The 20,261-nt window shown below is 45.6% G+C and overlaps 1 protein-coding gene across 1 annotated transcript in view; it reads right to left on the bottom strand.

The window, feature by feature from the left end:
• Positions 1 to 678: 678 nt before the first annotated feature.
• rpgrb (retinitis pigmentosa GTPase regulator b) overlaps positions 679 to 20,261 on the bottom strand; it is a 38,331-nt gene continuing 18,748 nt past the window's right edge. Inside the window, exons 13-17 of the mRNA XM_080758632.1 lie at positions 14,201 to 14,260; positions 4,531 to 4,710; positions 3,046 to 3,094; positions 2,484 to 2,599; positions 679 to 1,252 (exon numbers count right to left, since the gene is read on the bottom strand). Coding sequence (XP_080614758.1) covers positions 1,028 to 1,252; positions 2,484 to 2,599; positions 3,046 to 3,094; positions 4,531 to 4,710; positions 14,201 to 14,260 — 630 coding nt within the window. The 3' untranslated portion in view covers positions 679 to 1,027. The remainder of the gene's footprint in view (positions 1,253 to 2,483; positions 2,600 to 3,045; positions 3,095 to 4,530; positions 4,711 to 14,200; positions 14,261 to 20,261) is intronic.

Below are 20,261 nucleotides of genomic sequence, written 5' to 3'. Positions count from 1 at the left end.
ACAAACACATAAACTACTAGAGACTATATGACGAGGTCGTCTATAGTTCTCATGAGCTTTCATAAGTCAGGTTTCATCTGACTAGATTTGATCCACAGCAAAAATCGTGAAAATGTGGCGCGAATCTTTGAATACCGTATATATTCTTTCAGAGAAAGCGTTTTTAACTCAAATCTTTGCTTCTGCGAGGGTCCCTGGAACAACATATTTTCAGATGGTGGCCGATTACATATATTTTTGGGGGTCCTTGACATGAAAATGTTTGAGAACGACTGACATAGAAACACAGGGTTCTTCAGAAAACTGTCATGATTTAGTAGAAGACATTTCGATCTTTTTGCCCCTCAGTCAAATCACCAACCACAGTCACATCTGCGACTACACTGGGACATAATTTATGTGATTGTCAGAGGTTATGAGGTTATGTGACAATAAGAGTCCTCTCTGTTCCTTGGGTTTTGTATTCTGAAAAAGAGGATACGTTACGGTAGTCCTGAAGGGCTCATCATGGCCTCGTACTGACCAGACAGTAAGGATGATATTTGCCCACATAAAGGTCCCAATCTCTGGCCATGTCGTATTACTACTGGCCAACATTTCGCAAAAAAGATTTGGGGGGGGGGGGGGGGAGAGAGAGCATGGGTCAATTATGTTCTAAGTGGTTAAAATAGTAGGTTTTGGTAGGCTGGATCCTGATTGTTTGGTAGAGATTGGAGCAGAGGTGAGGAGTCAATAAATAGGTCACTTGTGAACAGATAGTGGTTGACCAGTATTAGTGGTTCATCTGAGAAACAAGGCACACTTTAAAAACAAACAAAAAACGGCTTGCACGATACTGCACACGCCACTGGAACACAGAATGATACTGCACACGCCACTGGAACACAGCATGTTACTGCAGTGCACGCTCATCTTTAGTGTTTGTTTGGAACTGCAGTGTGAGGAAAAGCAGGTCCTTCCTCCGGTGTGGGTGGTGGGGTTCTGTGTATCACAGCAGGGAGCAGGTCTCAGGGGGCGGGGCGGGGGGTCACAGCAGGGAGCAGGTCTCAGAGCGAGAGCGTGGCTGCTTGGCGTCACACGCCTGCTCCGACGGGCCGCCCGGATTGGCCTCCGGTTTCCCGCCGCCGCCAAGGAACCCAGAGGGGGCGGGGCTCTCTTCTTCATGGGCGGCCGCGGCGTTGGCGCAGACGGCCGCGGCCTTCTCGTCCGTCCGCTTCGACCTGGACAACGACAGCCGCCGGAAGGAGAAGAGCTGAGGACAACGGCACGTCAAAGATGGGATTGGATATCTCTCCAAAATACTAAAAGATATCTGCAAGTACTAAGGGTTAGATATCTGTAAATACTAAAGTACTAAGCTGAGCGGGGTGCACACACAGATCCGACACACCAAAGGTCCGAAGCGCGGGGACATGCGATGCGATGCGGAAATGCGATGGTCCGACATGCGCTGCTGTTATGGTTACTTAGAAGTAGAACCTTACATTTATGGTATATGTAAATATTTCCCCCTAAGTCTAAGATACAGTATGTCTCACGAGGAAAGCGTAATAGTAGTTTCCATTATGGCAAATTGAAAATAACTTTCATACATAAACTGAAGTCATTATTGATAAATTCCAAATATCATCAAAGTACTCTGAGGACCACTTTGAGAGCCACTGGTCTATAAACGGTAAACACTCACGAGGTGAATTGTCTTTTAATTTTATTATTTAGCAGCAGTCTCTGACAAACACCTTCATTATACAGTCCCGCCCCCTCGAGAGGCCCGGAAAAGAAATCGCCGTTCATTTTCCTCATAGACTTTTCAGAAAGTATTTATTATTTAAAGACGTTTAGGCCGCGGACAAAGACAACTCTTGTCGTGACAAATCATGACAATAAACACAATGTTTTGGGCCAAACAAATAATTAGAAAGTAGAAAAAAAAACGGCAGGTTACAACACTTTTTTTTGTTGTTTTTCTTCTTATAAATTATTTGATCGGCCCCAAAACATTGTGTTCATTGTCATGATTTGTCACGATCCGAGTTGGCTTGAAGTTGTGATTTTTATTATTTTATTGTAAAGCACTTTGGTACAACTTGTTGTTATTTAAATGTGCTATAGAAATAAAGATATGTAGGTATGGTATGGTATGGTATGGTATGGCTTTGTCCGCGGCGTAACCGTCTTTAAATAAATACTTTAGGAAAAGCCTATGGAGAAAATGAACGGAGAACCATTTCCTGGGCCACTCGTTGGTCTGAAAGGGGGAGGGACTGCGATGCTCTATAGCATTTGCTGCTGTGAGCAAAAAATTACATTTAAAAGAAAATTCACCTCGACGATTTGTGGACTGTTTCTATAGATAGAGGGTTAGATATCGGACACAAATTGGTGTTATAATATATCTTATACCTGAAAACCTAATAGCCACTACTTAGCCACCATAAACATCAGGCGTGTGCCAATTTAATTTTGTGAACAGCCTCTCACACCTTTTTGCTCGACTGATTTGTTGATTTGTCATCTGCTGTCCCATTGGCTGGTTTGCTGCTGATGTCTGCGTCTTCTGTGTGGATGGTACTCATGGCCCCCTCTGTGATCTCAGACTCTGTAGACATAACCACATGTGTACAGTTACAGTACATGTAATAAAACGGGCAGTTCATTTATAGGAAACCTCACGGCATTGAATCCTTTCTTCCCGACATGCAGGCAGCTTCCCACAAAACGACTGAGAACGCCTTCCATCTCACCTCTGGGCTCTCCGTCGGGTATTAACCCATTCTGACCTGAGATCAGATTCACACGAGGTTTCCACTGGACATACACTGGTCTGATGAACCCATTCTGACCTGAGATCAGATTCTAAAAATGTCAGTCGTTTTTCGATTTTTCAAAAATAGCAGACCTACAAGCTCGTAGCGCGCCACTCGGTGGCGCGCTACGAGCTTGTAGATCTGCTATTTTTCAATAGCTAAAGCATAACATGATGCTGACATCAAAATGGGTTCCCGTTCAGAATGGGTTAATAATAATAATAATAATAATAATAACCTCTGGGCTCTCCGTCGGGCACGCATTCTTCTTTCAGCTCTTCGGTGTTCTGTAAATACAGGACAGGACATATCCCAAGTCTGTAAATATAAATATACATACCCCAAACGTATACTCCGTCTATATAATGGTTGACGCCTACGGAAGCCTTTTAACATTGGTCTGGTTCCTATAGCAACGTAACCTGACGCTGCCAGATGGGGGCGGTATTGGGTAACCATGTTCCCCAACACAGCTTCCATCTGGGATCTCTCAGGGAGTTATTGAGCTAACACCGATCCGTTCCGTACCGAACCAATCAGCGTGAGCTAAGGGCGTGACATGTGCGAAACCGGATGTGAAGCTATATAGACACGTCAATATGATTGGTTGTGTTTGCACGCCCACACGGTGATAGACAGACGGTCCCATCCAATCATCTACCAAGTATCTTGAAAAAAAAGGAACAGCCCCGTCATCGAATTTGCTCCCGAGATCCCAGATCCCAATAAGCTGTGAAACAAACTTGTGTAGCAAGCTTCTTGGATCTGGCAGCGTCAGGTTAATAGCAACGCTCCACCGTTCCAACTATGGGATTGCAAATATATCCACAGTGCAAAAAGCAGTTGAAAGGAGGATTTTTAAACCACCATAAATCGCTGCAGTCCTCGGTGGATTTTCTGCCGTCCACATTTTCTGATTTAATGTGTGCCTTTGTACCGCGACGCTGCTGCCGTCATGTTAAACCATTCTGACCTGAGATCAGATTCATACGAGGTTTCCACTGGACACACACTGGTCTGATTAACCCATTCTGACCTGAGATCAGATTCATACGAGGTTTCCACTGTGGACACACACTGGTCTGATTAACGCTTCTGACGAGAGGTAGAGAGTGTGTGCGTGTTCCAATGGTACTAGAACAGGGTTCACCCAATTAATTTTCCTCAAGGGCCATATTTTGACTATAGGGTACCAGGCTGGGGGCCGAGACTATAGGGTACCAGGCTGGGGGCCGAGTCGGCACGAGCGAGGTTGAGGTCTTGCCCTGAAATTAATGTTCAGGGCAAAAGACCCCATTTGAAAAAGTTTGACATGCAGAGGCTATACTGACCCCAATTTAATGCCATTTATATCTGGACCTATATGTGATCCTGGGCTCTACACACCCTCCACCAACCTAGTCCCCATATATGGGGGACAAGGGGAGAGCAAGGGACTTAACTCATGCTCCCTTCATGCCTGAGTGTCCAAGTTGCTCCTTTACACCTGACAGGGGGGAGTTTCCCTGGTTGGACGTAGCGCCTGGAAGGAACACGTTATTCCAACCAGTTCCTTTCCCATCCATCAGGCGAAAAAAACTCCGACTTCTTAAAGTGAACGCGTATGCTGGCCCCCTGGAACGGGGGTTCATGCTAACAGCTACCGGTAGAGATAAAAGAACAAAAAATAAATAAATAAAAAATAAGAGATAAAAGTGTGTGAAATGATATGCGGTATATTTACAGGACTGTGAGAGACCTCGTCCACATCGCCAACGGAGCCGTCCAAACTGGGCGAGGACCGCCCCTCCGTCACGGTAGACATGTCGTTCTCCTTCCCCTCTTCCTGCTCCTCCTCCTCCTCTTCCTCCTCCTCCTCCTCCTCCTCCTCCTCTTCATCCTTACGTTCCTGAGCTCTTAAATCCTGTCAAATAAGTGACAAGTGAGTCAAAGAAGTGACATAATGTGTGTGAGATCCCTCCAAGCAAATCATTATAGGTACAGTGTCAGCTAAGTTTTTTCCTACAATAAAGAAGAAAAAAAAAAAAAAAAGATTTTTAAATCTAACTTTTTTCAAGAGAACAATAATAAAATAAAAAAATCCATTAAAAAGATATATATATATCAATTAGCTCACAAGCTTAAAATGTTTTACTTTGAACACACAATGCAATAGAAATACAAGGATGCTAGGAGCTACAAGGACATCCATCCACAACACATCATGGTTCCCTTACTGCCTGACAGGAGACTGGACTCAATGTACTTTCAATCCAACCAGTTTATTCACACTGCAGAAATTCAATTAGTTAAACGTTAATTTAACTGAACTTGGTCGCTTAATGGTAGGCCAATTATTTATTAGTTTTTTCACTCCCGAGTTAAACGAACATTCAGGATTTTCTGTGTAGGAAGTGTGGAGAAAGTATATAAGTATATTGGAGGAAGTATATAAAAAAAAGAAATGTGTGGAATTGTACCTTTTAATGCTTTCCTGGAGAACCCAGGAAGAGTAGCTGCTGTTACATTACGAAATAGATAATAATAAGGTAAAATAGATAAAGGTCCTCATGAATTAAATGACTTTAAGCTCCTTGCATGAGTTGAAAAGTAGGGCTGTCACGATTTCTTTGTTTTCGTTTTTTGAATATTCCATTTTTTTTTAACAATGGAATATTAATTTACAATTTATATTTCCGTTTTGCCTTTTAGGCGTCGCGATCACAAATGATTGCACAGGGCAGATATGTGAGAAATATCAAAAAAATATACAAAGAAATCACTGACAATTAATAATTTGACATTTTTTCTTCCCATAAATAGCGGAAATCACTATACTGAAATCTACAATTGTGATTACGATTTATGTATTATAATTGTGACAGCCAGGCCCAGTTGAATGTATACAGTAGACTGAATCCAGCCTTGAGCTCCACACTACAACAGCATACACTATGTGTTACTGTACAACATAAGGGATTACTATGGATTACTACTGGGATTACACGCAGAGAGAGGGAGAGAGAGAGAGAGAGAGAGAGAGAGAGAGAGAGAGAGAGAGAGAGAGGGAGAGGGAGAGGGAGAGGGAGAGGGAGAGGGAGAGGGAGAGGGAGAGAGAGAGAGAGGGGAGGGGGGGGGATTACAGTGAATGGAGGGAGGGAGAATGAAAACAGGTCCCACCTCTGACTGGAAACAGGCCAATGAAACGCTTAAACCCATTCTGACCTGAGATCAGATTCTAACGCACAGATGAATGGTGGTTCTTTAATGCATTTTGACCTGAGATCAGATTCTAAAAATGTCTTAAATCCTGACAGTTAAGAAAAATAGTTAAAGCATAACGTAATGCTAACACCAAAAGGGGTTCCTGCCCAGAATGGGTTAAAATAAGTCTGTTGAGTGACAGTTGTGCAATGTGCTGACATTTCTAACTAGCTTTAAAATGACTTGGAATACATTAAAAGCAGCTAAATTATTATTGTTAATATTATTATTAAATTAATTTCTTTTTTTAAGTTTTAGAACGTGTAGCCTATACTTCACAAGAGCAGAGAACACTCTTTTTTATCATAATCTGAAACATTTATTGTAATGTAAAACGCAGGAAAGGAAAAGGTACACATTGCTGAAAAGAAAGTGTAAAAATCATAAAATCATTGGGATTAATCATGATTGTATGAATACACAGTTGAAAGGCAAGTTGTAAATAGGTCAACCATACAGTAGGTACATTAATGACATACTGTAGTTCAAAAATAAAATGCAATGGCTATACACATTTATAAAAAATAATTAATAATTATAGTTTATACAAAAAAATCATATGTTTTTTTTTTTTTTTTTTTATTACAACCAAATTGGTACCAGTTACCAGTGGTGCACAAACTGGGTTGTGACCCAAACTGGGGTCATGGAAGATCTTTTTTGGGTCGTGAACGAGTACTGGGTCTCAAGAAAGCATGGATCGATAATATACATAGGTCCATCTCAACCAATTAGAATTGCCATAATATAATACAAATAAATAAACTTTCATATATTTTAGATTCATTACACAACAACTGAAATAATTCAAGCCTAGAAGGATGGCTAAATTTGAGACCAATACTAATCTCAGTGAAAAGTAGCCCAGACCAAGTAGTAACTGCATATATTAATATGCATTACATACTTTTCAGATGGTCGACATTTCTCGTTTTTTGTGGTCTCGTAAAATATATATATAATAATAAATTCACTGAGATAGGGTTTTTTGATTTTCATTAGGCTTGAATTATTTCAGTTGTTGTGTAATGAATCTAAAATATATGAAAGTTTATTTATTGCTAACTTTTTCAGATTATTCTAATTCGTTGGGATGGACCTGTATATGCTAAATTAAAAAAGGGGTGTGCACCCCTTGTATCCAGAAATCTGTAAATATGAATATTATTCACACACCAGTAGGTTGTCACAAAAGCATAAATCATTGTGGTGTGGGTGGCCAGCCAACCCCAGACTCAGCCGACCACCAGCGAGAAATTCGGCAGAAATTGTAAAACAAAAAGAGTGAGTGTGTGACTGTGTGAGTGAGTGTGTGAGTGTGTGTGTGTGTGTGTGTGTGAGTGTGTGTGTGTGTGTGTGTGAGTGTGTGTGAGTGTGTGTGTGTGTGTGTGTGAGTGTGTGTGTGTGTGTGTGTACCGGTATGTACACTACCGTATATAAATATATGGTTTAATTGGTTAACGCACTACCAAGTGAAGCCTGACTGACTGACTGTCGGTTCAAACGTCTCTCAGTCTTGCATTGATCCGTTCTGGTTGTGTGAGAGCTGGCGGACAAAAAGAGGCAAGCGTTTAATTCAGACGCAGGTACTGAGGTACGACATCGTCCCAGAACTACTCCTCCTCCTCCTCCTCCGCGGCCGCGGCCTGGCCTTTGTTCCCGCCGCCCCGCGGCTTGGAGGAGGACCTCGTGGTAGAAGCAGATCTGCCGCTCTGCCTCGAGACGTCCGAGGGCTTCTTTCTACTCTTCTTCTTCACCTCCTCCTCCTCCTCCTCCTCCTCCTCATCCTCCTCATCCTCCTTCTCCTCATCCTCCGATTCATCTTCACTCTCCTCCTCCTCCTCCTCCTCCTCCTCTTCCTCCTCCTCCTCCTCCTCCTCTTCCTCCTCCTCCTCTTCTTCCTCCTCCTCCTCTTCCTCCTCCTCTTCCTCCTCTTCCTCCTCCTCTTCCTCCTCTGCCTCTTCCTCTTCGGCCTCTTCCTCTTCCTCCTCACTTCCCACTTCGCTCTCTGCCTTCTCACTGCTCTCGCCCTCTTCTTCCACCTCACTTCCCTCCTCCTCTTCCTCCTCTCCTCTTCCTCTTCCTCCTCCTCCTCCTCTCCTTCCACTGTCCCGCTCTCCGCCTCGCTCTCCTTCCCCTCCGAGGAGTCTAAAGACTTACCCGCCGACTCGCTCTCCTCCTCCCCCCCACTCTCCTCAGCCTCGCTCTCCCCTTCCTCCTCGCCTTCCTCCTCATTCTCAGAATCCTCTCCTTTGCTCTCCATCTCGCTACTGGACGCTATCTCACTTTCCTCCTCGTCCTCCTCCTCTTCCTCCTCCTCCTGGCTTACTTTGCTTCCTGTCTCGGATTCACTCACTCCCTCGCCTCCCGATGTCCCCTCTTCCTCCCCCTCCTCCTCCTCCTCCTCCTCCTCCTCCTCCTCGTCCACACCACTCTCAGATTTGGCCGTGGCGTCAGACCCATCGTCTCCCTTCGACTGGCTTCCTTCACTCGAACCTCTGTCGCTCTCCTCTGCCTCCACTTCGCTAGTGTTCTCGTCTTCCTCCTCCTCCTCCTCCTCCTCCTCCTCTCCTCCTCCTCCTCCGGTGTCAGAGTGTCGGCGTCGTCTTCGCTGTCCTCTGCTCCCCGCTGCCGTCCCGGCGCCGCTCGCCTCCGACTCGGTGGCGGTCCCGCTTTCCTCCGCCTCCTGTTCGTCCTGGTCCTCTGTCGCTGTGTCGGCGGTGCTCCCTTCCATGTCCTCTCCCCCGCTTTGGTCCCTCTCCTCCTCCTCCTCCTCCTCCTCCTCCTCCTTCTCCTCCTCCTCCCCCTCCTCCTCCTCCTCCTCCTCCTCCTCCTCCTCCTCCTCCTCCCCCTCCCCTCCCCCTCCCCCTCGGGACTGTCTCCTGGCGGTACGACGTTGATGCTAACAGCGGTCTTCCTGCCGTCCTCGACGGCGAACGAACGGGACTCGGAGTCTGAATCCTCGTCGGGCAACCGTTGGGACTTGGACTCTGGCTCGTCGCTCTGCGAGTGTTCGGACTTGGACTCGGAGGGGACGGGTGACGGGGGAGCGAAACCGCCGACGGCCGTGACCTCTCTGAGCAACGCCGCGCCGGCCGCCAGCGAGGAGGCGGCGGCCAGAGAGGACGCCGCCGCCATGAGGGCGAGCTTGGCCGTCCCGAGCTTCGACGTCCCGCCGTCACTTTCACTTTCACTTTCACTTTCAGGGTGAGCGCCTTTCATGGCTCGAGCCTCTTTGATGTTTGGTCTCGTTCTTAGATCTTTTGGGGTCTTTGGTTAGGGCCGTTTTCCCTTTAGGGTTGGAGGTCTTTGGGGACTTCCTGTGCCTTTGGAAAGGCTTCGTGGACTCTCCGAGCTCCTCGCGGGATCCGAAGCATCGTTAGCGTCGTCTACGCCACCTCGTTCGTTAGAGAACGCGACTCCTTTGCCTTTCACTTTAATCGGCTTGGTCTCACTCTGCACTAGCTGACCTTTCACCTCTTGGCTTTAGACCGTGTCTTTCTGCGCCCTGAACTGGGACTGTGAGCGGCGCTCTCCTCGCCCCCGCCCTCGACCCGTTGGCCCGTTTTCACTGCACTGCCTTCTTTACGGCGCTAACGCCATTCTCCTTACCGCCTGCTCTGCTCGGGGACGGCGCCTCACGACCCTGTGGCTTCCGGCTCCTCCCCCCAGCAGGGCTCTCTGCGGCGGGCGGACGGGGGCTGAGCTCCGCCCTGCGGGGAGACGACGTTGTGGAGGAAACGAGCCTCTGCCACGGGAGCTTCTCCTCTGCTCGGCGAACCGGGGTCTTCTGGCGTCCACTAGGGCTCTGCGCCGCGGCCAGCGAGCGGGCGCTCTGGCTCCTCCGCGGGGGTTCAGCCCTCTGCGGGCTGAGCGCCGCCCTCCTGGGGGACGAGGGCGTGGAGGAGACGCGCGGCCGCCCCTTCTGCCCCTTCTGGGAGAGCTTTTCCTCTCCTCTTTGAGGGGACGGCGACGGCCCGCGACCCCGTGCCTCCTGGCGCCCGGGGCTCTGTGGCGCGGCCAGCGAGCTCTGGCTCCGCGACAGTTCGGCGCGCAGCGACACCGCTGCTCTCCGCGGGGACGAGGACGCAGAGGAAACCAGCTTTTCCTCTCCTCTTTTAGGGACGCCTTCGGGCGGCCGGGGCTCCGTGGCGCGGCCAGCGAGCTCTGGCTGCGTAAGAGTTCGGTGGGCTGCGTCGGTCGCGGGCTGAGCGTCCCGCCCCTCCGGGGGGACGGGCTGAGCGTCCCGCCCCTCCGGGGGGACGGGCTGAGCGTCCCGCCCCTCCGGGGGGACGGGCTGAGCTTCCCGCTCCTCGAGGGCGTGGAGGAGACGCCGTCCTTCACGGACTCCCCTTCCGTGGCCTTACCGTTCTTACCCTTCCTCTAATCCGAAATGTCAGAAAGCATGAAGAGAAGAACAGGAGAGGAAAAGGAATGTAATTAGAATGGAAATGAAGAGTAAAGCAGAATGAGACAGAATGTAATTAGAATGGAAATGAATAGGAGTAAAGCAGAATGAGACAGAATGTAATTAGAATGGAAATGAAGAGGAAAGCAGAATGAGACAGAATGTAATTAGAATGGAAATGAAGAGTAAAGCAGGATGAGACAGAATGTAATTAGAATGGAAATGAAGAGTAAAGCAGGATGAGACATAATGTAATTAGAATGGAAATGAAGAGTAAAGCAGAATGAGACAGAATGTAATTAGAATGGAAATGAATAGGAGTAAAGCAGAATGAGACAGAATGTAATTAGAATGGAAATGAAGAGGAAAGCAGGATGAGACAGAATGTAATTAGAATGGAAATGAAGAGTAAAGCAGGATGAGACAGAATGTAATTAGAATGGAAATGAAGAGTAAAGCAGCATGAGACAGAATGTAATTAGAATGGAAATGAAGAGGAAAGCAGGATGAGACAGAATGGAATTAGAATGGAAATGAAGAGTAAAGCAGCATGAGACAGAATGTAATTAGAATGGAAATGAAGAGTAAAGCAGGATGAGACAGAATGTAATTAGAATGGAAATGAAGAGTAAAGCAGGATGAGACAGAATGTAATTAGAATGGAAATGAAGAGTAAAGCAGGATGAGACAGAATGTAATTAGAATGGAAATGAAGAGTAAAGCAGGATGAGACAGAATGTAATTAGAATGGAAATGAAGAGTAAAGCAGGATGAGACAGAATGTAATTAGAATGGAAATGAAGAGGAAAGCAGGATGAGACAGAATGTAATTAGAATGGAAATGAAGAGTAAAGCAGGATGAGACAGAATGTAATTAGAATGGAAATGAAGAGTAAAGCAGGATGAGACAGAATGTAATTAGAATGGAAATGAAGAGGAAAGCAGGATGAGACAGAATGTAATTAGAATGGAAATGAAGAGGAAAGCAGGATGAGACAGAATGTAATTAGAATGGAAATGAAGAGTAAAGCAGGATGAGACAGAATGTAATTAGAATGGAAATGAAGAGGAAAGCAGGATGAGACAGAATGTAATTAGAATGGAAATGAAGAGTAAAGCAGGATGAGACAGAATGTAATTAGAATGGAAATGAAGAGTAAAGCAGGATGAGACAGAATGTAATTAGAATGGAAATGAAGAGGAAAGCAGGATGAGACAGAATGTAATTAGAATGGAAATGAAGAGGAAAGCAGGATGAGACAGAATGTAATTAGAATGGAAATGAAGAGTAAAGCAGCATGAGACAGAATGTAATTAGAATGGAAATGAAGAGTAAAGCAGGATGAGACAGAATGTAATTAGAATGGAAATGAAGAGGAAAGCAGGATGAGACAGAATGTAATTAGAATGGAAATGAAGAGGAAAGCAGGATGAGACAGAATGTAATTAGAATGGAAATGAAGAGTAAAGCAGGATGAGACAGAATGTAATTAGAATGGAAATGAAGAGTAAAGCAGGATGAGACAGAATGTAATTAGAATGGAAATGAAGAGTAAAGCAGGATGAGACAGAATGTAATTAGAATGGAAATGAAGAGTAAAGCAGGATGAGACAGAATGTAATTAGAATGGAAATGAAGAGGAAAGCAGGATGAGACAGAATGTAATTAGAATGGAAATGAAGAGTAAAGCAGGATGAGACAGAATGTAATTAGAATGGAAATGAAGAGGAAAGCAGGATGAGACAGAATGTAATTAGAATGGAAATGAAGAGGAAAGCAGGATGAGACAGAATGTAATTAGAATGGAAATGAAGAGTAAAGCAGGATGAGACAGAATGTAATTAGAATGGAAATGAAGAGTAAAGCAGCATGAGACAGAATGTAATTAGAATGGAAATGAAGAGTAAAGCAGGATGAGACAGAATGTAATTAGAATGGAAATGAAGAGGAAAGCAGGATGAGACAGAATGTAATTAGAATGGAAATGAAGAGGAAAGCAGGATGAGACAGAATGTAATTAGAATGGAAATGAAGAGTAAAGCAGGATGAGACAGAATGTAATTAGAATGGAAATGAAGAGTAAAGCAGGATGAGACAGAATGTAATTAGAATGGAAATGAAGAGTAAAGCAGGATGAGACAGAATGTAATTAGAATGGAAATGAAGAGTAAAGCAGGATGAGACAGAATGTAATTAGAATGGAAATGAAGAGGAAAGCAGGATGAGACAGAATGTAATTAGAATGGAAATGAAGAGTAAAGCAGGATGAGACAGAATGTAATTAGAATGGAAATGAAGAGGAAAGCAGGATGAGACAGAATGTAATTAGAATGGAAATGAAGAGTAAAGCAGGATGAGACAGAATGTAATTAGAATGGAAATGAAGAGTAAAGCAGAATGAGACAGAATGTAATTAGAATGGAAATGAAGAGGAAAGCAGGATGAGACAGAATGTAATTAGAATGGAAATGAAGAGGAAAGCAGGATGAGACAGAATGTAATTAGAATGGAAATGAAGAGGAAAGCAGGATGAGACAGAATGTAATTAGAATGGAAATGAAGAGGAAAGCAGGATGAGACAGAATGTAATTAGAATGAAAATGAAGAGGAAAGCAGGATGAGACAGAATGTAATTAGAATGGAAATGAAGAGTAAAGCAGGATGAGACAGAATGTAATTAGAATGGAAATGAAGAGGAAAGCAGGATGAGACAGAATGTAATTAGAATGGAAATGAAGAGGAAAGCAGGATGAGACAGAATGTAATTAGAATGGAAATGAAGAGGAAAGCAGGATGAGACAGAATGTAATTAGAATGGAAATGAAGAGGAAAGCAGGATGAGACAGAATGTAATTAGAATGAAAATGAAGAGGAAAGCAGGAGACAGTGAACCAAAAGACAAAGAATAGGAGAGTCAGAAATGTAACTTAGAAGTACAACTAAGGCATAGAACCCATAGCTAGAGAGTGACAGGTGAGAGAACCCATAGATAGAGAGTGACAGGTGAGAGCCTGGTATGATATGATAAATGATTTAAAAAAAATGATACACTTTTCATACAGTGACGCGTGAATTACGCTCATGGCTTAATTTATAACATTCGTATTAGCAAAAATATTCAGAAGCTGGGTAAATAAATTGTGTATAAATGAAAATAATTAAGTAAAATGTATGGCATGAGCCAGTGTCATTATGAATAATGTATATTTGATATGCACCAACCTGATGAGAGTGTATGACGATATGGCGAGATTGATAAAAAATTCGATTCAAAATTAGCGCGATTCCCGTTATGAACGATTCAAAATCGATTCATAATTTCCAAAAAATGGATATGAAATGTAAGCTTAATTAACCCTAATCAGAGTAAACGTCATGTCTTCAGTCATTATCGAGTTACTGTGGTCAGTACTGTAGTCACTTCAGATCGGCACAGCTGTATTGTATTGTAGTATACAGTAGTATTGAATCGAGAATCATTTTGAATAGACAATCGTTTTGAATCTGGGAAAAAAACATGCTTTAGAATTTTTACCGTGATTTTTCGAAAACAATATGGTTACTGTGACGTTTTAGAGCACAAAGCTCTTCCTCTCCGATATGGTGAGATTGTTCAGTTACCTTCTGAATAGGGGACAACGGGAGGGTCTTGTTCAGTTACCTTCTGAATAGGGGACAACGGGAGGGTCTTGTTCAGTTACCTTCTGAATAGGGGACAACGTCAGGGTCTTGTTCAGTTACCTTCTGAATAGGGGTCAACGTCAGGGTCTTGTCTCCAGGGTCCACGTTCATCATGTGTGTCTACATGGGGGAAACAAAATCACAGCAATGTGGTCTTTAGCGGACCCCCATTAAGACCAGAGACCAGATAAAAAATAAAAAAAAGTCTTTTAAATCCTGACAGTTTTCTGAAAAACCTATGTTTCGGTGTCAGTGGTTCTCACAGGGTTAAAAACCTATGTTTCGGTGTCAGTGGTTCTCACAGGGTTAAAAACCTATGTTTCGGTGTCAGTGGTTCTCACAGGGTTAAAAACCTATGTTTCGGTGTCAGTGGTTCTCACAGGGTTAAAAACCTATGTTTCGGTGTCAGTGGTTCTCACAGGGTTAAAAACCTATGTTTCGGTGTCAGTGGTTCTCACAGGGTTAAAAACCTATGTTTCGGTGTCAGTGGTTCTCACAGGGTTAAAAACCTATGTTTCGGTGTCAGTGGTTCTCACAGGGTTAAAAACCTATGTTTCGGTGTCAGTGGTTCTCACAGGGTTAAAAACCTATGTTTCGGTGTCAGTGGTTCTCACAGGGTTAAAAACCTATGTTTCGGTGTCAGTGGTTCTCACAGGGTTAAAAACCTATGTTTCGGTGTCAGTGGTTCTCACAGGGTTAAAAACCTATGTTTCGGTGTCAGTGGTTCTCACAGGGTTAAAAACCTATGTTTCGGTGTCAGTGGTTCTCACAGGGTTAAAAACCTATGTTTCGGTGTCAGTGGTTCTCACAGGGTTAAAAACCTATGTTTCGGTGTCAGTGGTTCTCACAGGGTTAAAAACCTATGTTTCGGTGTCAGTGGTTCTCACAGGGTTAAAAACCTATGTTTCGGTGTCAGTGGTTCTCACAGGGTTAAAAACCTATGTTTCGGTGTCAGTGGTTCTCACAGGGTTAAAAACCTATGTTTCGGTGTCAGTGGTTCTCACAGGGTTAAAAACCTATGTTTCGGTGTCAGTGGTTCTCACAGGGTTAAAAACCTATGTTTCGGTGTCAGTGGTTCTCACAGGGTTAAAAACCTATGTTTCGGTGTCAGTGGTTCTCACAGGGTTAAAAACCTATGTTTCGGTGTCAGTGGTTCTCACAGGGTTAAAAACCTATGTTTCGGTGTCAGTGGTTCTCACAGGGTTAAAAACCTATGTTTCGGTGTCAGTGGTTCTCACAGGGTTAAAAACCTATGTTTCGGTGTCAGTGGTTCTCACAGGGTTAAAAACCTATGTTTCGGTGTCAGTGGTTCTCACAGGGTTAAAAACCTATGTTTCGGTGTCAGTGGTTCTCACAGGGTTAAAAACCTATGTTTCGGTGTCAGTGGTTCTCACAGGGTTAAAAACCTATGTTTCGGTGTCAGTGGTTCTCACAGGGTTAAAAACCTATGTTTCGGTGTCAGTGGTTCTCACAGGGTTAAAAACCTATGTTTCGGTGTCAGTGGTTCTCACAGGGTTAAAAACCTATGTTTCGGTGTCAGTGGTTCTCACAGGGTTAAAAACCTATGTTTCGGTGTCAGTGGTTCTCACAGGGTTAAAAACCTATGTTTCGGTGTCAGTGGTTCTCACAGGGTTAAAAACCTATGTTTCGGTGTCAGTGGTTCTCACAGGGTTAAAAACCTATGTTTCGGTGTCAGTGGTTCTCACAGGGTTAAAAACCTATGTTTCGGTGTCAGTGGTTCTCACAGGGTTAAAAACCTATGTTTCGGTGTCAGTGGTTCTCACAGGGTTAAAAACCTATGTTTCGGTGTCAGTGGTTCTCACAGGGTTAAAAACCTATGTTTCGGTGTCAGTGGTTCTCACAGGGTTAAAAACCTATGTTTCGGTGTCAGTGGTTCTCACAGGGTTAAAAACCTATGTTTCGGTGTCAGTGGTTCTCACAGGGTTAAAAACCTATGTTTCGGTGTCAGTGGTTCTCACAGGGTTAAAAACCTATGTTTCGGTGTCAGTGGTTCTCACAGGGTTAAAAACCTATGTTTCGGTGTCAGTGGTTCTCACAGGGTTAAAAACCTATGTTTCGGTGTCAGTGGTTCTCACAGGGTTAAAAACCTATGTTTCGGTGTCAGTGGTTCTCACAGGGTTAAAAACCTATGTTTCGGTGTCAGTGGTTCTCACAGGGTTAAAAACCTATGTTTCGGTGTCAGTGGTTCTCACAGGGTTAAAAACCTATGTTTCGGTGTCAGTGGTTCTCACAGGGTTAAAAACCTATGTTTCGGTGTCAGTTGGTGCTCAACCATTTTCATGTCAAGGACCCCCAGAATTGCCTGAATTTGGCCGCGGACCTAACCTGACTTTGCCAGATGGGGGCGGTATTGGGTAACCATGTTCCCCAACACAGCATCCATCTGGGATCTCTCAGGGAGTTATTGAGCTAACACCGAACAGCTCCTGTACCGAACCAATCAGCGTGAGCTAAGGGCGGGATATGTGCGAAACCGGATGTGAAGCTATACAGACACGTCAATATGATTGGTTGTGTTTGCACGCCCACACGGTGATAGACAGACGGTCCCGTCCAATCATCTACCATGTATCTTGAAAAAAAATGAACAGCCCCGTCATCGAATTGATCCCAGATCCCAATAAGCTGTGGAACAAACTTGTGTAGCAAGCTTCTTGGATCTGGCAGCGTCAGGTTACCGCGGACCCCCATCTGAAAATATGTTGTTCCAGGCGACCCCCCCAGAAGCAAAGATTTAAGTTTAAAAAAATAACGTTCGCTCTGAAAGAATATGTACAGTATATAAAATCTGTGCCACATTTTCACAATAAAAAAGAAGCTCACATCACACTATGAGCTTGTACAGTAGATATGCTATTTTTCAATAGCTATAAAGTTTAAATTAACGGGTTCCCGTCCAGAATGGGTTTAAGACCTGAGGCAGAGTCTAAAAACACATTTATAAATCCTGACAGCTTTCTGACCAACGCATGTCTCTGTCAGTGGTGCTCAAACCTGGTCATGTCAAGGACCCCCAGAATGTCTTTGGTCGTCGACCTCAGACCTACATTTCTTTCCCCCCAGGGAACCCCAGAAGTCTGTATTATGTGCTATTTTTCGGAGTATAAAACAATGTTTCTAAAACGGGTAGTCCCAATACTTCATTCTGATTGGCTGGTTACCGTCACGTGACCGGTGTAAACTCACCGATAACCCACTCCTTCAATCACTTTGTATCAAACTGCAGCCTTGTAGCTGAACGGGGGAAGGGGAGCGCTTCATTGCTTTACAAACACATGCTGTGCGGGCGTCTAAGCACCGCCCGTCTCATATGACTGTGAATGTGTGGCTCCAGGCAGCCCCGTAAAGATATCAAGCGCTATTCTCCCGTCACATATAGCTACTTGGGGGGAAAAACAAGGAAGTGTTGTGGCTCTGGCTCGCTCGCTCTGGTGGCGCAAAGCGTAGCTACTTTTGTGAATGTAATAGTTTTATTAGGTTAATATTGCTATAATGTTTGTAACCGTTTTAGAAAAGCAATAAGCCACTCGAGGCCCCAGCTTACCGGGTATTTTACACTGGCCGTAAAATATATGCCCCCAGCCAGTGTAAAATACCCGGTAACCTGAGACCTCTCGTGGCTTATTGCTTAATTTTTTACATATAACTATGGGGAACCACTGCATTGATTTGCTTTGATGCTTTGAAGATTACGTGACGTGATTTACCATATTTATTTTTTCTTCCATTTTAATCCCATAATGTTGCAACCAGCGCCAATATTATCTAATGTAATCCTGGGCGCTACACTTCCTCTGCCAACCTGGGGGGGGGGGCAGCGGACTGACCTCATGCTTCCTTCTATGCATGAGGAGTCCAAGCTGCAAGCTACACCTGACAGGGGGGAGTTTCCCTGGTTGGACGTAGCGCGTGGAAGGAACACGTTATTCCAACCAGTTCCTTTCCCCTCCATCAGGCGCCCCGGCTGGCCAGGGGGAGGTAGTTTAGAGACCAGGAGGAGGTAGTTTAGAGACCAGGGGGAGGTAGTTTAGAGACCAGGGGGAGGTAGTTTAGAGACCAGGGGGAGGTAGTTTAGAGACCAGGGGGAGGTAGTTTAGAGACCAGGGGGAGGTAGTTTAGAGACCAGGGGGGGTAGTTTAGAGACCAGGGGGAGGTAGTTTAGAGACCAGGGGGAGGTAGTTTAGAGACCAGGGGGAGGTAGTTTAGAGACCAGGGGGGAGGTAGTTTAGAGACCAGGGGGAGGTAGTTTAGAGACCAGGGGGAGGTAGTTTAGAGACCAGGAGGAGGTAGTTTAGAGACCAGGGGGGGGTAGTTTAGAGACCAGGGGGAGGTAGTTTAGAGACCAGGAGGAGGTAGTTTAGAGACCAGGGGGAGGTAGTTTAGAGACCAGGGGGAGGTAGTTTAGAGACCAGGGGGAGGTAGTTTAGAGACCAGGGGGAGGTAGTTTAGAGACCAGGGGGAGGTAGTTTAGAGACCAGGGGGAGGTAGTTTAGAGACCAGGAGGAGGTAGTTTAGAGACCAGGGGGAGGTAGTTTAGAGACCAGGGGGAGGTAGTTTAGAGACCAGGGGGGGGTAGTTTAGAGACCAGGAGGAGGTAGTTTAGAGACCAGGAGGAGGTAGTTTAGAGACCAGGAGGAGGTAGTTTAGAGACCAGGGGGAGGTAGTTTAGAGACCAGGGGGGGGTAGTTTAGAGACCAGGGGGAGGTAGTTTAGAGACCAGGGGGGGGTAGTTTAGAGACCAGGAGGAGGTAGTTTAGAGACCAGGGGGAGGTAGTTTAGAGACCAGGGGGAGGTAGTTTAGAGACCAGGGGGACGTAGTTTAGAGACCAGGAGGAGGTAGTTTAGAGACCAGGGGGAGGTAGTTTAGAGACCAGGGGGAGGTAGTTTAGAGACCAGGAGGAGGTAGTTTAGAGACCAGGACAGGGGGAGGTCGTTTAGAGACCAGGGGGAGGTAGTTTAGAGACCAGGGGGAGGTAGTTTAGAGACCAGGACAGGGGGAGGTAGTTTAGAGACCAGGGGGAGGTAGTTTAGAGACCAGGACAGGGGGAGGTCGTTTAGAGACCAGGGGGAGGTAGTTTAGAGACCAGGGGGAGGTAGTTTAGAGACCAGGACAGGGGGAGGTCGTTTAGAGACCAGGGGGAGGTAGTTTAGAGACCAGGACAGGGGGAGGTCGTTTAGAGACCAGGGGGAGGTAGTTTAGAGACCAGGGGGAGGTCGTTTAGAGACCAGGGGGAGGTAGTTTAGAGACCAGGGGGAGGTAGTTTAGAGACCAGGGGGAGGTAGTTTAGAGACCAGGACAGGGGGAGGTAGTTTAGAGACCAGGGGGAGGTAGTTTAGAGACCAGGGGGAGGTAGTTTAGAGACCAGGGGGAGGTAGTTTAGAGACCAGGGGGAGGTAGTTTAGAGACCAGGGGGAGGTAGTTTAGAGACCAGGGGGAGGTAGTTTAGAGACCAGGAGGAGGTAGTTTAGAGACCAGGGGGAGGTAGTTTAGAGACCAGGGGGAGGTAGTTTAGAGACCAGGGGGAGGTAGTTTAGAGACCAGGGGGAGGTAGTTTAGAGACCAGGAGGAGGTAGTTTAGAGACCAGGGGGAGGTAGTTTAGAGACCAGGGGGAGGTAGTTTAGAGACCAGGGGGAGGTAGTTTAGAGACCAGGGGGAGGTAGTTTAGAGACCAGGAGGAGGTAGTTTAGAGACCAGGGGGAGGTAGTTTAGAGACCAGGGGGAGGTAGTTTAGAGACCAGGGGGAGGTAGTTTAGAGACCAGGGGGAGGTAGTTTAGAGACCAGGAGGAGGTAGTTTAGAGACCAGGAGGAGGTAGTTTAGAGACCAGGGGAGGTAGTTTAGAGACCAGGGGGAGGTAGTTTAGAGACCAGGGGGAGGTAGTTTAGAGACCAGGGGGAGGTAGTTTAGAGACCAGGGGGAGGTAGTTTAGAGACCAGGGGGAGGTAGTTTAGAGACCAGGGGGGGGTAGTTTAGAGACCAGGGGGGGGTAGTTTAGAGACCAGGGGGAGGTAGTTTAGAGACCAGGGGGAGGTAGTTTAGAGACCAGGGGGAGGTAGTTTAGAGACCAGGGGGAGGTAGTTTAGAGACCAGGGGGAGGTA

The sequence above is a fragment of the Protomyctophum bolini genome (genome assembly GCF_963924005.1).
Source record: "Protomyctophum bolini genome assembly, chromosome: 24".
Taxonomy (NCBI): Eukaryota; Metazoa; Chordata; class Actinopteri; order Myctophiformes; family Myctophidae; genus Protomyctophum; species Protomyctophum bolini.
Note: the sequence above shows the minus strand (reverse complement) of the source record. Positions and strands in the feature narration are given on the sequence as shown.